This window comes from Perissodus microlepis, chromosome 6 (assembly GCF_051167445.1).
Source record: "Perissodus microlepis isolate ML-2025 ecotype Zambia chromosome 6, ASM5116744v1, whole genome shotgun sequence".
Classification (NCBI taxonomy): domain Eukaryota; kingdom Metazoa; phylum Chordata; class Actinopteri; order Cichliformes; family Cichlidae; genus Perissodus; species Perissodus microlepis.
In genome coordinates, this window is record NC_140466.1 from 26,136,475 (window position 1) to 26,154,102 (window position 17,628).

General features: G+C 41.9%; 1 protein-coding gene across 1 annotated transcript in view; it reads right to left on the minus strand.

The window, feature by feature from the left end:
- The window catches only part of LOC146385770 (uncharacterized), a 32,642-nt gene that overhangs the window by 703 nt on the left and 14,311 nt on the right, over positions 1-17,628 (minus strand). The window contains exons 11-31 of the mRNA XM_084931697.1: positions 17,300-17,608; positions 16,862-17,131; positions 14,601-14,858; positions 13,167-13,529; positions 12,723-13,031; positions 10,600-10,968; positions 10,297-10,335; positions 8,863-8,992; positions 8,628-8,785; positions 7,819-8,515; positions 6,168-6,491; positions 5,618-5,717; positions 5,501-5,526; positions 5,195-5,308; positions 4,914-5,006; positions 4,585-4,786; positions 4,310-4,409; positions 3,688-3,762; positions 3,443-3,551; positions 906-1,008; positions 1-578 (exon numbers count right to left, since the gene is read on the minus strand). The exon at positions 1-578 is cut by the window's left edge and continues 703 nt beyond it. Coding sequence (XP_084787823.1) covers positions 553-578; positions 906-1,008; positions 3,443-3,551; positions 3,688-3,762; positions 4,310-4,409; positions 4,585-4,786; positions 4,914-5,006; positions 5,195-5,308; positions 5,501-5,526; positions 5,618-5,717; positions 6,168-6,491; positions 7,819-8,515; positions 8,628-8,785; positions 8,863-8,992; positions 10,297-10,335; positions 10,600-10,968; positions 12,723-13,031; positions 13,167-13,529; positions 14,601-14,858; positions 16,862-17,131; positions 17,300-17,608 — 4,174 coding nt within the window. The 3' untranslated portion in view covers positions 1-552. The remainder of the gene's footprint in view (positions 579-905; positions 1,009-3,442; positions 3,552-3,687; positions 3,763-4,309; positions 4,410-4,584; positions 4,787-4,913; positions 5,007-5,194; positions 5,309-5,500; positions 5,527-5,617; positions 5,718-6,167; positions 6,492-7,818; positions 8,516-8,627; positions 8,786-8,862; positions 8,993-10,296; positions 10,336-10,599; positions 10,969-12,722; positions 13,032-13,166; positions 13,530-14,600; positions 14,859-16,861; positions 17,132-17,299; positions 17,609-17,628) is intronic.

A 17,628-nucleotide genomic window follows, 5' to 3' on the forward strand; every position in this document is an offset into this window, starting at 1 on the left:
TATGTTACTTTTATCCATGCAAAACTGTAAACACAAAACCCAAAAATAAAGGAGAAGGTATGAGTAAGGCATTATAATGGTCAAGCTACTTCAGGTTATCCAACCTGAACCCCTTTTGCATCACACTCAAGAGAGTGGAGTCACATGATCAGTGCAGAAGCAGGAGTTAATGAGTCAAGATTTGGGAGGCCGATGTGTTACAGACAGTAGTGTTCAGCTCTTGGAGTAAGATCCCTATTGAATGTCTTGTATGGATGTGCAAACGCCTAAACAAACTGGTTTTTTGATTACATCCATGCTACACATACTAAAAACAAGTGTATACACATGTACGGTTAACAAGTATAGCGATAGTCCTGCAAGTCCATGTAGTTGAGACTTTTGACCCACGTGGATTCAGACTCCTCGTTGTGAACATCCACGTGAGCTGTTGTGCATTCAAGGAGGAAAAAAGATGATGACTTGTAGCATCAAGACTGTTTCAGTGTGATTCAGGGTTTTAGAAGAGTTCTCCACCCAATCACTGAGGGTCCAGCTCCAAAACAGTGGTCATCATAGTGTGGTGGGCTGACCTCGGCCTGCAAACAGAAATAGACATTAACAGTCATATAATAAGGTTACACTGAAAAGGTTTGTACTATCTAAAATGTTTGGTATGTGAAATAAAGACAGAAACGATGTCTGTATATACTCATACTATAGAAGTTACTCAGACACCACAGACATTACAAAAATCCGATAAACAAAAAAAAGATGTTAGCAGTCAAAAAGCTGAAGTCAAAATGGAGCCCACAAACCAACGGGTGACATCACACAGGCTAGGTATGTGTTTTGTATGCCATCTGTGTGGAGGACAGGATGCAGTCCGTCTGTGCTGGTTTTTGTGGGTGTGCGTGTCTTCTCACCCCGAGATGCAATGTAGCACTCGTGGCAGCTCAGCATTCCCTTACGAATCCGTACGTCAGTCCCTGCAGTGGCGTCACCAAGCTGTACACCACACAGTCCACACTGCGTTTGGAAATACGGCAATTAACATTATGTACACACAGGACTGTCTTCATGTTGAAAACTCTCATTTTTACTCCTGTTGTGCATCAATTCTTTATGTGTTCTCTTCCTTGGACATAATTGTGATATAAACTCACCCACTTTATTATGTATACCTAACAGATTGGACCCCCTTGCCCACCCCTTATTTTTCCTTTCAGAAATGCTTCTTAAGCCATCAGTTGTCATAGATTCAACAAGGTGCTGGAAACATTCATCAGAGTATCACACGGTTGCTGCAGATTTTTCAGCTGTACAAATTTTGCAAACGTTTCTCTCTTTGAAATTGTCCCACCACTTTGGCAAGGTGCTCTGTTGTATTGAGATCTGGTGGCTGTGGAGGCCACTTGAGTACAGTGAACTCACTGTCGTGTTAAATGACCAGTTTGAGAGTATTTGAGCTTTGTGATTCGGTGTGTGATCCTGCTGGAAGTAGCCAACAGAAGATGGGTACACTGTGGCCATAAAAGAATGGAGATGGTCAGCAAAAATTGTCAGGTAGGCAGTGAAGATGAGATGATGCTCAGTTTGAGGTTATTTCAGCTTTGGGATATGGTGTGCTACTCTAGTCATTAAAGACTGGTACACTGTGGTCATAAAGAGATGGACATAGTCAGCAACAATACTGAGCAACAATATTTAGATAGTTTGTGATGTTGAAATGATACTCAGTTGGCACTAAGGGGCTCAAAGTGTGCCAAGAAAATATCCCCCGCATCACTACACAACCCAGCAGGATAGATCCATGCTTTCATGTCTTAATGTTGCAGCAGATATCGAGACTCATAAAACCAGGAAATGTTTTTCCAGTTTTCTAATGTCCAATTGACCCTGTGCACGAGAAAATGCTAACTTCCTGGTTTGAGACCGGATGTAGGGTTGTACATTTCCGGTAGCTTTACTTTGCGGTCAATCGCTACTGCTAAGATATACTCCAAAATCATGTCCAAAACTCGAAAACGGAAAGATTGCGTTAAGTTACAAAGAGCAGAAGGTGGGAACACTCACCACTGTTGTGTCATAAAAAATCTAATGATCAATTTTGACGTTTAAAGAGTTTAGATCGATCAGTTGTTTACATCACTCAACACAAGCAGAACTGCATCACTGCAGCAGAAGACACATCGTCCACATTCAGAAGCACATCTCTGTATAGTGACTGGTCTTATGATTTAAACAGGCAAATGTTCAGCATTCAAACTACAGGTGAAGAATAGTCAAACCAGATGTTTCCGCCGTTATGTTGATATCAGCTAGTCAAGTACACACCTACACAGCATGTTAACAAACCGTGAAAAAAGCCACACAAAAAATGAACGATTGCTGGTAACGGTTTCTATACATTAGTATGTACGAAGGGTATGTTGTGACTTACCTTCAAAATTACAGTGGTCCCTCGCTAATAACGCGGTTCACCTTTCACCTCGCTGTTTCGCAGATTTTTTAGTGCAAGTTTGCATGTTTTTTTGGGTTTTTTTTTTTACATCACATTGTGTCCTGCGTCCTGATCGCTGCAGACGATCTCCTCCGTGACGTCTCTACTGTACAGTACAGAATCACTGCATCGATCGTTAGCAGTGTGACTCTGAAGTGCAGTATTGTATGTCGACGATGTCGACGAAACGTTTTGCACCGTCAAAAAATAAAATTGGCTACTTGATTTCACCTATCGCTGGTTATTTTTAGAACATAACACCCGCGATAAACGAGGGACAGCTGAGAAATATAACATTTAAATCCCTTTTCTCTTTTGCTCTGAGGCGCGGGGAAAAAATATCGACAAGTCGATGAACATCATTTACAGATATATTGGGTAAATGCCCAAGACATCTATAGAAATGTACATCGCCGCTTGATTCATTCATTTGCTTAACTTGTTTTGGACCGTAAACAGGGCGTGAATAGGACACCGGAAACAAAGCTCCCCACAGGAGTTTCCGCACTGGAAGTAGCATATGCTAACGTGCACATAGTCTATTATGACTAAAAGAGCAAATTGTGTCTAAGGTTTCTTAGCTGACAGGAGTGGCTCTGGAGTAGTCTTTTGCTTCCAATCAGACATGTTGTGCGTTCAGACATGCTCTTTTTCATACTTGGTTGTAACAAGTGGTTATTTGAGTTAGTGTTGGCTACCAGGCCTCCTTCAAAGTCACTTAAACTACATTCTTCCACATTCTGATGCTCACTTTGAACATAAGCAGGCCATCTTGACCATGTCTACACTGAGCGGCTGCCATGTGACTGGTTGAATAGGTATTCGTTTTTAGAAGCAGGTGAAAAGGTGTACCTAATATAGTGGCTGGTGGGTGTAGATGTGCTCAGGTGATCTCTGCGTATCTGCTTCGATATGGAGGAAAAATAAAATCATCTAATTATTCTGCATTAGCGTGCTAACCTTGAAACAGTGTATGTGGAAAAACAGTCCCAGCGTATCTATGATCATAGCAGCGCCTTTTCCCAGAGGCTGAGAACAACCAGTGCACAGCCTCTTTCCACTAACACACCTACACAAAAAAGAGAGCAGGGGAACAGTTAGTCAGATACAAACTCTGCTTTCCCCACATTAATGGATCTTCAATCCGCTGATCTGTGGTAATGTTTCAGGTATTCATTGGTGCATATGTGTGGTAGCATCATCACCTGCTGGGTGAGGGAGGCTGAGGCTTTGGAGAGGAGGACTGTTGTTCACTTGTAACACCATCATGAGATCCAGATCTGAGGTTAAAAAAAGAAAAATATTCACATACACAGCTGAAAGATATGTGCCATGCTAGCAACCCCCCCCAAAAAACAAACAAACAAACAAAAGAAACGACTTAAATCTTCTGACAATTGAATATTAACACCAGGCATGTATGTATAGGTTTATAATTGGGTGTTTTTTTTTATGTTCAGTGCATTTTAACCTACATTGTATTGTATTTTATGATTTATGAAGTTATCTCTGAATCTCTAACCCAGGATCCACTGTTCAAAGTGTTTGCTTACAATAACTAAAATAAAACACAGTCATGTAATAATTCTAGCTGTTTGTTCTTAAAACTTTAATATCCATTTTCTTATCCCCCTTATCCAGTTCAGGGTCAGTCTATCTCAGCTGGCATGGGGTGAGATCAGGAGAGGTTGCCATTTTATCACAGGGCTCTCCAGAGAGAGCGAAAGTGCGAACTGCTGCTGCCAGAATTCAATCCAATAAGTAAAACAACTGTAATTAAAATAACACAAGGGTGTAGATACAAGCATATACAGCCACCTGGTGTACCTTTTAACAACCTGTCCCTGGTTCAGCTGAGTATTGCGGTCCAGAGAGGCTGTTTTCCACAATTCCTGTTTCTTTGAAGGTTCAACATCGGCCCCAGAATCTATGAAAATGAATAACATAGTATGATAAACTCTAAAGAATGCTTAAACTGTTCTCATTATAAACTTTGTCCTTTGGAGGCTAAAGCTTCTTTGATCCAACTTCTTCAGATGTTTGTGTTTTCCCTCTGCACGCTTCGTCGGTTATGTTCAGAAATGTAAGAACTTCATGCTCACCTTGGAAGAAATGCAGCTTTGATGCATGCTGATCTTCATTCCCTGTAGAGATTTTTTGGCCATTGTGCTGCAGAGGAACATTTTTTCCCTTTGCGTTGTCGTTTTCTGTACCAGGTGAGGTTGTCGCTGTCTGTCCTGACACCTGGTTTAACAGGCCGGTAGGATTGAGGGGTGTGACGGTCTCCTCTAGAATCCGTCTTTCCTGGAAGAAGCACAGAGAAAACGAAAAATCAAAGATGAAAAATAGGACGTGCAGAACCAGCACACATAGTTTTTTTTTTTTTTTTTTTTTTTTTTAGCTTAAAGTGAGTCTGTTTAGATGTTTGCACCTCTTCATTGTGCTTCCTCTCCTCCTCTTCCACCTCGAGCTGTGCTTTCTCCCATTCCTTCATCAGCTTCTCTTGTTCTCGCTGGTATTGCTCCTGAAGTGAAACACGTTCATGTTAATTTCTGAATGCTCAGAAAACACATGTGACACACACACACACACACACACACACACACACACACACACACACACACACAACATTTACACACGTGTCCATTACATCGCGTGCAGTCTGTTTTCTGCAAGGCATTCGTGCACATACACATCATTACACTGCAGTACCTTTAGGAGGCGCTCCTGCTCCTGTTGCCACCTTTCCAAGCGCTTACGCTCCTCATTGGGGTCCCAGACCCAGTGATTAACACGTTTAGCCAAGTTCAACATGGGGGTCTCAATCTACCCAGACCCGACCAACAACCACAGACACACACATGTATACCCACCAAAAGGACAGAAAGAGAGGAAAGGTGAGAGGACAAGTCTACAGCGACTACAGTGACCACTGGAGACGAAGGGTCAGGACAGGATCATATTAAAGAATGAAGGAGAAACAGAAAGGAGGAGCTGGAGCTGCTCAGAGATACTCACGGTCACACTGCTCTCCTCAAGTCCTTCTGTGGAACGAGACAGACGCAAGCAGAATATATTAGAGAAATGAAACGGGACGGCTACGCTGTGAAGGATTTGTTTGAAATGCAGTTTTACCCGAGACGGTGGGAGAATATTCTTCCATGCTGCTGGGTGTGGAAGATGGTTGAGTATTTTTTTCATCCTCTGGTTTCTCAAACAAGCCAGTGGTCTCAACCTGTGAATATGTGGGGTGAATATTCAACTATATTTATAAACTATCCAGTGGTAATAAAAAGGCAGGGAAAATAATTAATGAAAACTTAATTAACCCTGCTTGAGTGGCTTTGCGTGATTCATAGTTCTAAATACTTATTTCTCTCATACTGGGCCTTGTGCAACTTTCTATAATGACCAATACAATTTTTTTTTGAAAGACCTTCAGAAACCGTGGAGAACTATTGCTCAAGACTACTCTGATGAATTTTCTCTTTACACCCTATGCAGCTGCTGTTTTACATTAATGTAAGTGTTCAATAACGTGATCTTCTTTAAACTATACTTTTGCTTTACAAGGGAGATCCATCACTGGAAGAAATGACTGTAGCAGAATGAAAGTTTTTGTGTGGTATTTTTGCTAAATGGGACAAATAGGAAGCATCTTTTAATATGTCACTTGTAGCATTACCTCTCCGTCGTTTTGGGTGTCTGTGTGAAGCGGCTCCACAACCTTCTGCGTAAGCTCTGTCACAATAGTTGTTGTGATGATACAGTTTCGACCTTCGATCAGGGAGCTGATGGCAGAGCCTGAAGACGGTGTTGACTTCTCTGACTCCGTAGGCTGCTGCTCTGCAGTCTCGGCACTTTTAACAGCCTCCACAGGTGGAGCATCTTTCTCCGCCTCTTTGGATAAAACATCTTTGGTCTCCTGTGGTGAGTGCTGAGGGGAGGTAGGTGGAGTGGAAACAGTTAGCTCCTCCGTCTGGTCTCCATTCACTCGTACCAACCCGTCCTTGTGAGAGGAAAGCAGAGAAAGGCGATGAGTAACTATAGCCAACCTATTTGGCATTTACTAAAACTGTACAAACTTTAACCCTGTAAAGCCTAAACCATGTTCACCAACTGTCAGAAAGTTCAACTTTTTAACTGGATTGCTTATTATATAATGTAGTTAAAAGCATATGTAAGGGCTAGTGTGTTCATCAAGGCACATTATTCGTTAATAATAAAAAAAAATTGCTGCTTATAATGATCTGTTTTTACACAAGACTCCAATTATTGTATGACAGGAAAAGTCATACAGTTGTTGACACTGATGGGGCTTTTGTGTTGTTTCTCAGTTTTGGATTCTTGTTTAATATTATTGAGATTTGTTTCTGTTTTGTTATCAATGCTGTTCTGCTGCTTGTGAAGTTTTTGATTCTTGCATTTATCGAGCTTTTGGTCCTTGTCTTGCTTCTGTTATTGACAACTCCTCAGTGTTCTCCTGCCTTTGACTCCCTCAGCCATGTCTATGCGTGCAAACACTTTCATCTACTTGTTTTTTGTTATGTGTCTCTTGTGTTTACCTCCTGTTTTCACATGTTGTTTCTGCCTGCTTTCTGCCCACACCTGTGTCCCGTTCCCTCCTGTCATTTCCCTCTGTTCACCTGTTTGTCTCTGTAGTCTGACTGCCTGCTGCCTCCGTTCCCTTTCCCTACTTTTCAATTATTTTGGGGGGCTTGTACATTTTTCATTTCACCTTTTCTTTCTTAATAAAAAATGTATAAAGCTCAGCTTTAGTTTTCACATTTTGCTTCCCATGTCTGCTGCTGGGTCCACTTTTGTTTTCATTCTTACCGAAACTGATATTTGCTTACACTTGCATTGCAATGTCTAATCTAAGCATTAACCATTTAGCCATGTGAAGGCTTTAAATTTTGCCATTAGTAATTAGTGTTATTTACATGTAAACAAACATCAGGACTACAGGGATAGTTTAGCGTTGTTTTTACCTAGACTATATGGATGGGAAAATACATTTTCTATAATACATTTTACATACAGTTTTACATTTTCATTAGTGTTTAAATCTTCATAATGAATACTTTAAAAAACAATACTAATAAAAAAGTCGCCCATGATATTTTCAGAAAATTAAGGTTAAAGATTAATTAATTAATGATTATTCTAAAAGTTCTTCTCCAGTGAGAAGCTGAGATGTTATAATTTTTTTCATGAAAAGTATTACAAAAGGTTTTGATGAGCAAGAGGAAAATAATAAAACTTTAAAAACATTAAAAGCTACAAACAACACAGGCACCAGCTATCAGACAATCCTGATGGATCTGAGTCATTACCTTAATAGGTTTGTGCCCAGGGAGGACGGCCCCAGGCTGGCAGTAGGGTTTGGCTGCCAGCAGAGGGATGGGCCTGGAGGACACAGATGGTGGGGAGGGGAGAGCGTTTGCCGACTGTGTGGGGTGAGGCTGCCCTTGCGCACTCTGAGGTGAAGTGTGTTTTGTCTGAGGCTGTGGATCTCCTGTGATCGCAGCCTGTTGCGCAGTCGGAGACTCCATTAGTTGGGTCTGGGGTTCATTAAACTCCAGAGACTGAGGTGACACACTCTGTGAGTCTGTGACTGTGGACAGAGGACTGGTTGGACTGTTTGGTGTTAGAGGGCTGGTGGCTAATTTTTCTTGCTGATCTGCTGTGTCTGTCTCTATCTCTTCAGGTTTCATGTGCTCCTGATTTGTAACTACATGCGATTCTGGTTGGCGCAGAGCCTCTGACATCTCAGCGTTATTAACAGGTGATTCTGGTTGGCGCAGAGCCTCTGACATCACAGCGTTATTAACAGGTGATTCTGGCTTCTGCTCTTTGTCCAGCTCATTTAGTTCGTTTTTGGGTGTGGAGGTGGATCTGGGTAGTTTTAGGCTGTCCAGTACTGCATCACTGATGGTGAAGCGGAGAGCATAGCGCTGCAAAACCAAGGCTGCCTCCTCTGGAGTCGCTGCGCTTCTGTAGGCTTCACACAGATCTGCTTCTCTGCGCTCCCTAAAAAGAGCAGCAACACAAAGGATTTGTCCAAAGGTAGAAATACTGTCACGACACTAAATAAAGTATGTTTGTAAGGAAAGCAAGAAAATGGTCTCTGTATAATCCTTACTTCTCCTCCACGATCTCTTTATAAGTCTTAATGCTCTTCCTCTTATTCCCGTCACGTCCCTCCCCCTTCATCCTCTTTTCTATTCTCTTCCTCTCCTCCTCCTTTCTGATTAGATCCTGTGACGCGCTGCGGCGGCGATTCTTCCAGCGAGCCAGGTCCTGTCACAAGTTCACATCATTAATATGTGGTTCTTATTTTTCCCAATGCACCCTAAATGCTTCCTCACATCACTCACATCTTGCCAGTGGTCCTCATCCTCCAGAAAGTTGTTGTACTGCTCGTGCATGTGTTCATGTCGCGATTGGCTCAGCGACGGTAAGTGTCCCACCTCCTCCTCGTTAAGCATGTCACCCATACTCACACTCCTAGAAAAACAAAGGCTATAGTGTTACTTTAGATAAATCCCTAAAACGCCACAGTTAATAATTTTGCCTGATTTGGCTCTGGAAAACCCCTCCAGCAAATTTAATCTATTTGCATTTAGTGACATCAACGTGTGTATAATACAGAGCCTAAAATAACACCCAAGCACTAGTCTAAAACAACACATAGTCCATGATTAAAAAAAACAAAAGCAGCAAAAACAGGAAAAGTCTTGAAAATAAATGCAACTGCGATTTTTTTTTTTTCTATAAATATACACAAACACAGAGAAAGACATGCACAACCAACAACTGTCCACTAAGAATACAAACTGCCCTCCTTAACTTTCTTTGCTACTTTGACAGAAGTTAGAAATAAATGGGTTTTTTTTAAAAATATTGTTCACAAGGTAACAACCTTTCTTTTTAAAGTCTGGATAATGTCCATATGTCCTATTCTGGATCTGGGTTCTTTTGGTTCAAGGATGAATATATTATTTATACATGAAAAAAAACAAATACAGCATGATAGAAAAAATATAATAAAATCAATCTTTCTGTATATTAGTTGTGTATGTGTTGCCCGTGTCTCAACACAGTAACACTAGCAAAGACATGTTACTGCTTCTGCAAACTAATCACGAACCAGCTAATAAACTGAGCAAAGACTGTATATAAAAGATGGTCATGGCTTCTAGGTTTAAAACCTGCACTCCTGTTAACACCAGCAGGGGACGACTCCTGTGGATGGAAAAAGAGGCTTCCAGTTGTACACGGTAAAATGGAAAACGGCTGTGCTTCGTTTCTTCGTGACCTTTCCTGATGAATTTATGGGCTCACTTCCTGGTTTCAAGTGTGTTATGGTCCCCGGTAGACTGAGAAGCTGGGTTTATACCAGATCCACTTCTTCCTCATTGAGTACAGTTTTGAAACATCAACATAGTGGTTGAAAAAAAATGCTCATCTCCAAGCATATGGGACTTACTAACTAACCATACTAACCAGTGAGTGTGGCACAGTGGCTGTGTCCATCTTTTATATACAGTCTATGAACATAAGCTAAGAAACACAGTCATTCAACTTTGCAATGTGGTACAATCTGATGAAGGAGTCTATGTTGATGTGTAGTTTCATATGTAAAAGCAATCAATGGAAACAAAAAGCCTGACGCTATTGATGAATTAAAATGTATCAAAGCACATTATTGTGAGCATATTTTTGGATTCTACTCGTGAATTGTGGCATGTGTAGTGTGTCCATATTGTTATCATGCAGGTGCTCATCCAGATTCACAGATAAACACTTACTCGGTGTCCTCAGACATAAAAGCAACACGTCGGCTCATCCTAAAACAGCAAGTAAATGAGAGGAAAGAGCAGGTGAGGGTATGGGTAAGAGCGGGGTTTGCAGGCGCCCTAAATGCACACAATATTTTTCAAAGCTAGCAATTTAACGTGTGAATCGCTAACAGAGGGAAACGTTTTGCTTTGCACATCTGAACAAAATCATAACAAATAAAACCTGCTAGAAAAGCAGAGCAACGATCCCATTCATCAAATCTGGGAGGGGGAGTGATAACACATGCACAAAAAGCTTAACAGTTATCTCACATCATTGGAGGAAGCTCGTCGTCCTCCAGCCAGAAGGGTTTCTTTCGAGGTTTCTCATTTGCATCCTCCTTTCTCTCCTCCACCTCAGCTTTTTCCTCAACTCTCTCCTCCACTTTCTGCTTTTCCAGCCCTGACTTTACACTACAGACTTGTGCAGGACCAGGACTGGGTGCAGGCACGAGTGAAGGAGAAAAGAGGGGTTCAGCAGTAACTGTGGCAGAGGTATTAGGGACCATCGCACCTCCGCTTTCTTGCTTTTCCTCCTTTTCCTCCTTTTCCTCACGCCTTTCTCTCAGCACTGCAAACGTGGGACTGGTTGGAGCTTTGGAGGGCAGGGCCTGTGGCTCTGCTGCCACAGCAACAATACTGCTGGAACAGCAACCCAGTGACAAGGCCAATATTAACAGAAAATATGCTTATAGGGGAAATTAAAACTGCATCACTGAAGACTGAAAGCTGATCCACTCTGGGTCTGTTACAGCCTGCTATGAGATCACTGAGCGGGAATGGTTAGACAGTGCTTAAAGAGTCGGGTCACCCAAACGACATAATAATGCTTTTCTTGTCAACTTTTCATCTGATCTACTGTAAGTTCAACTTTGCTGTTGAACCAAGAAAGTGGAGTGTGAGTTTTTAGACTGTTTCATCAGGGGGCGATGAACTAACTAAAACAGCTCACAGATTCATTTTAAAGTCACACTGTATTACACTAGATGCTCTCTGTAGTAGCTACCAAGTCTCTTGCTGTTGAAGGGGTGTTCTTCCTTCATACGGTTGCCAAGTGCTTGCTTATAGAGGATTGTTGCAGTTCTCTGCAGTTGAAAAACTGAACTGAGCAGATTATAGTGGCTCCATAATGATGTGGCTTAGTTTACATATTAACCTAAGAAGAAAAAGATCCCTGGTTTCATTCTGGAAGACACAAATCCCTTTGGGGTTGTGTTCAGAAAGGCATTACGTCATTGGTGTAAAAATCTGCCAGATCAAATATGCGGAGCTACCTGCTGTAGAGACCCCCTAAGGAACACCTGAAAGCATCTTTCTTTATTGGAAATTGTACAATGATACAAATGTCATTATCAACAAAACAACCAGACTACCAGAACAATATATTTAGAGAGTGATGCAGACGATTTAGGTAATTATTTGTAATGATGGTAATTTAACTGGATATTGAACATGGCACACAGGTAAATCTTGCTACTACATGTTATATCATCTTGTAAAATGATACTTTTGCATCATTTCACTTTATTAAGATTCTATTTATGTTCACAAAACATGAACATGACATATTATGAGATATATGATATATTATAATGCCATCATGTTGCATGGCAACCACCTAACAATGGACTAGAAGGATCTGAGCATTACTGGGGACCCAAAATTACTTTAAGTAATCACACTCTCTTAGAGTGATGAAGTATATTGGTTTGCCAACAGCATGAAAATACTACACAGCACTGCAGCATGGGTAAGTACTAGTTTACATAAATAGGCAAAGCTTTCTGGCAGTTTTATAGATTTGGAGAATTTTTATAATTTGCATAAATGTGTTTCTCATCCCTAAAGCCAGATCTCTGCCAAAGACAGATTAAGTATTTATAGACTTTTTCAAGTTGACCTTTTTACATAATTAGGGTGACCCAACCTTTAAGAGTTTCAACCTCTTCACACTGAAACAGCAGCCATTTAAGTGATTCAGCGATTCAGCCGTGATTCATAGCCAACAGTCCTTTACACAACAACGACAAAAGTCACGCCAAACAAAGCCTACGTTAGATGTCACGACAAAACATTCAACCACATTAGTTCAACCAAAGCACAAATGAGCCAAACCACGTGGGAAACAGAGCTGCGAGAATCCGACCACAGCAGCAAATCAAAGTCAACCAATCCTTTCATATGAATGAATGAACATCACACCCCACGCTGCAGGCATTCAGAAACACTCACAGCAACAACGCAGGCAAGTCGGGACTGTAATTCACCCAGGACACATGCTAATGTTAGTACTTGAAGATGTAAAGTAAACATCATTAAACCTTAATCCTTGCCAGTAAACGCTCTTTGTTAGTTGCAGTAGTTCACATGTGCCACGATTTCTTTTCATTAAATACCTTTCACCCTCCTTCTTTTCTGTCAGCTTAGGCTTGCTGTGGAGCTGCTTCATAGCAGACACTGGACTGATGTTATACTTCACTGATCCAGGTACAGGCAGGAACTGATTTCTTTTAGCTGTGCTCGCTTTTTGGAACGACCCCGTCCTTCGAGCCATCATATCATCTTTCTCCGGGTCAGGCGCAGGCACATTTTCACCACACTCATCCTCATTATCACCGTATTCCCACTCTCCCTGAGACGCTGATTGGATCACTGTTGTCTCGACCTGCTGTTGAGGTGCTTCCATGGGCTGCTGGTGCTCCACTCTGTGACAAAAAGTCTTTTAACTGAAAGAACTAAACACCAAGTTTTAGAACCTCTTTTATGATGCAAACAACACCCGAGCTTGTTAGTTGCATCTGCACCCTGTTAGACACACTCCAGATCACAGCTCAGCCCACCTGACGTCCAGTTTCTTGCTCCTGTCTGCCTGCACTTTCTTCTTGTTCTGCGGAGCAGCGTCTGTGGTTACCTCTCCCTGTGTGCAGCGTTTGGAGGCAGGCAGAGGTAGGAAGCGGTTGTAAGTCACTGTAGAGGTGCTTTGTTTATGGAAAACTCCCGTCCTCCTTGCCATCATGTCGTCTTTCTGAAGATCTGGGACTCTCCCCTCTTCTTCTTCCTCCTCCTCCTCTTCCTCTGTTCTCCCCTCATATTGAGCCAGGCAGGCATCGATCTCAGCGGGAGTGGGAGCGGCCTTGGTGGTCCAGGGTGGGAGGTCATCAGAGGGAGAGGTAGTTTGATTGGGGTCGGCTCCAACTACCTGGCTGTTGGAGTATTGCATAAAGGCTCAAACTACAGCAGAAAAAAACAGGTCACGTGCACCTGCAGATGACCCAGATATGGCCACAAAGCCCAGGCATCGACATGCAGAAAAGCACAGCAGCATGAGCACAGACCAGAGAAGAAAATATCAACATTCAAGATTTAGGGGGGAAAAAGCACACAAACGTGACAAAGGTACAAAACTAAGATATTCAAGAGGAGTTTTAGTTATTATTATTATCATCTTGTACATTTGTATGTGCATGGCTGACATATTGTGACAATCTCCCCCTCGGATATTAATGGCCAGAAAAGTGCACAACATCAACAGATGTTCACTTGATGATGAAAAATAAAACACTTTAAAAGTGAAGTGTTTCATATTTTCATTTTCTATTTTATTATATATCTGTATAATAATATAATTAATGGGGACAAAAATAGACTGAGCATCAAATTCTAGTTCTTGAATGTGAGCGAATGTTTGTTCCAGGTTCGAAGTGACCATCTCAACGTGTTCGAGAAACATAATGAGACATCGCTTAGTCAACACCCTGACAAAACTGGTCAAAATTTGCTCTTTAAATAAGTGAGACCATGACTTTTCTTAATAACTAAATCATGTGGCTTTCATAAATCAGATTTAAGGATAAATCTGCGACAGGGTTTTTCCTGCATATAACAAATTCTGACAGCCTCTTAGAGAGAATGTAGTCAGAGCCAAAGGAAAATAGTGCTTGTGTACATGGTCTTCTATTAAAGGCTCATTCTGAACCAGGAAAAACCCCTACAGCTGACGTATGAGCTGCCCGGCAGATTTATCAAGCTCCGTTTGCTGCAGTATTTACTACATGCATGTGTGTGTGTCAGTGTGTAGGCTTTCCTTGCCCATTAAAACTACAAGCAAATCAGGACATTGCAGCAAAGACCATTCAAACTACCTATTATACAAATTCAAGTAGGAGCAATGCAACAAGTGATGCAGCACAAAAGCTTCCTTGGTGCGATCCATACTAATGCAAGCGACTTGGAATTCAAACCACTAAGTTGCCTCTGTTTGGCCGCGTCCATACCTGCGTTCCCGCTCTGAAAGCTGGGAGCCCAGGCCAATGGTAGGCATGGCTACGGTTGCCTTGGAAAGGAGTCGTCTAAGTAACTCCGTCTCCTCGCCTTCACTCGACATGACTGTGTCTATTGGCTGCTCGATCTCAGTCACGCCCCCAAAGGTCACAACTTTGCCTTGACCTCGTCCAGCCTTTGCTGATCCGCTGAAGGGACCTCCATAATTTTTCTCCAGGCAGGCCTGACACACGGGGCCTGGGCTAGTATCACTGTACATACAGTCTCACAAATTAAGACCCACAGCCACAAACACACGCACACAACACCAGCAACACCACAAGCAAGGGGAAAAGAAATAATGAGCAACTACAGACGGAGGATGAGACTGTGAAAACAAAACAAGGATTACATGGAAATGTTGAGTCAGATAGTGAGGATGGATGCACAAAAGAGGACAAAGCATGGAATTTTATATCCAAATTACTCAAACACTCATGTTCGCACACAGACACACACACACACACACACAGTAAGCATTTGATCTATTCTAGGTGGTCACATTTTCTGCTCACTGCTGCTCCTCTGGGAACACAAAAAAGTCTTTATCCTATCTAATGACATCAGCACAGGCGGAGAAAAACAAAGCCAAGCAGTGCTCGCAGCCAACAGTCGCCTCTTTTTTGGTCTCACACACGGTCTCATACACACCGGCCAATTCCCTGCTCCCTTTCAAGTCCTGTCAAAGAAGACTGAAGAGGACTGAAGTGCACAATGATGAGGAGAACAAACAGCAGGCGAGAACACAGGGGGACAACAGAGACGAGGGAAGAAGGGAAAGTCCAGAGAGATGTAATTTAAAATTACTCTAAATATCTAACAGTAAGAGACTGTTGGGAGGGCTATAAATGTTACTTAATTTAAAGGCTCAACTAGTGACAGCTCACGTTGTTGATGATTATTTAATTGTTCGTAAATGTAATAAATGTGACTATGATACGCAAACGTCTGTCTGTTTGCTTGTTTGTCCGCAAACTCCTCCTAGACCATTAGGAGTTGAGCCACTAAACTTGGTACACAGATACATTTAGGCCCCTGAAGGTTTTTATCATTATCAAATACTATGATGTCATCGTGTTGTCTAGCAACCACCTAGCAAAAGGCTAAAGGGACCCTTTTTTTTCCTTGCATAAACACTGAAAAACACTACTACGCCTAATGTCTTTAAACTTTTATTAATGTGATTAAATATGTCACTTTGCCAACAGCACGAATGAGCCAAATAGTGCCGTGGCACAAGTGTGTAGTAAAATTAGTGTTTGACATTTTGAGAACTATGCTCACTTGCCAGGAACAAGATCCAAAAACTGATACCACTGTGGTGTAAGGTTATTATTGTTGACCAAAACTTAAAACTTAGTGTGAATTTTTTTAAAACCTAAATCAAAATAAACAAAAACATGCTTTAAAAAATGAAAACAAACAGAAATGCTATTGTGCCAAAAAAAAAAAATTATAGAAATATGTCTTCAGAGGAGGCTTTGTTACATATGCTTATTGAGACTATGACGTCTACAACACAAGGTTTGTACTACAATACCTGTTCTGAACTTCTTGTCCTGACAAATCCCCTTATCAACTAAAATAATCAAAGTGACACTGAAACTAATAAAAGATAAACTGTAACAAAACATTTTATACAATAAAAAGCTGAAGTGAAACAAAGCTACTCTGAAACTTTTTAAAACTATTTTTAAAACTCACACCTATCTCATTTATTATCTCATTTAACAATCAAGTCTGAAACAAAATCTCTGAATTTTCCTCTGGCTGTTTAACGGGCTGTACGTGTTGTTGTTTTTTACAACAATTATTTATTCTAAAGTTATAATTTCACTTATGTTTTTGTTATTTGGGTTTTAGATAGCTGAATATTCACTTTTCTGCCTTTTTAAATTCTATAGAAAGCATCTCATTAAAACACCAGACGTGATACTCTTCTGTGTCACACCCTGCTGGGGGGTTTAAAGTGGCTGACACAAACTGAATCTATATTGCTTCAGCTAAAAAAGGAATTAAACACTTCTTTATATGAGAACTGCTTACCAATAAATAGTTTGCTGATCTGATGAAGACTAAAATAAAACAAGAAACACACCCACCCACACCACCCATTCTCTTGTCACCTCTTAAAGATCACACACTTTGCATATAGCAGCATTTACATGCATTGTCTTGCGTGTTTGCTGAAACAGACTGTGTGTGTTTTGGGCACCTTGGTTCACTCATCCTGAGTCTCTCCCACTTCTGCATATCTGCCTGGCTCATGGAGGAAGACACAAAGCTGACCGGGCCGTCCCTGTGAGGGAGGGGCCTACTCTGAGCCCGTCTACGAGCCAGGTCGTCCTTCTGCTTATTAGGCATCGCTTTAACCTTCCCCTCGTGTCCCTCGTCCTCCTCATCCTCCTCTTCCTCGTGGCAAGAAGGAGAGTTTAGGAAGGGGTTGTCTTTGCGTGTAATGATGTCAGCAACCGCCTCCTTCTCACTGTCCAACCACAGAGCCAGTACAGCAGCATCACACGGCACACATCAAAGTGGAGCGCAACACATCAAACCACAAGTGACCGCAACAGGCAAAGAAACAAAGAGTGAGAAGAATGTTTAGAGGTGAGCGAGAGGAAATGGAGTCAAAACAACACCACACTTTGCTAACCTGATCTCCTTCCCCTGAAGCATTTGCTGCGAGGCTCGTCTGATGCCCTCCCAGCGCTCTCTGTCTTTATCGGTACATAAAGGAGGAGGGATGAACTGGTGCACTTTGGGTGCGACTGTGCCACGATGAGCTCGCCTGGACGCCAAGTCATCCTTCCGGACATCTGGAACTTTCCGCACCGCTGCTTCCTCTTCCCCGTCAGAGGGGGAATCCCACGCAGACTTCTGGGAGCTCAAAAAGTCGTTATCACGGCGGAGGATGATGTTCGGAGATGGTGACCTCGGTTCCTTTTCCTCCGTTTCGGGAGGGCTGGGGTTAGAAACGGGGTA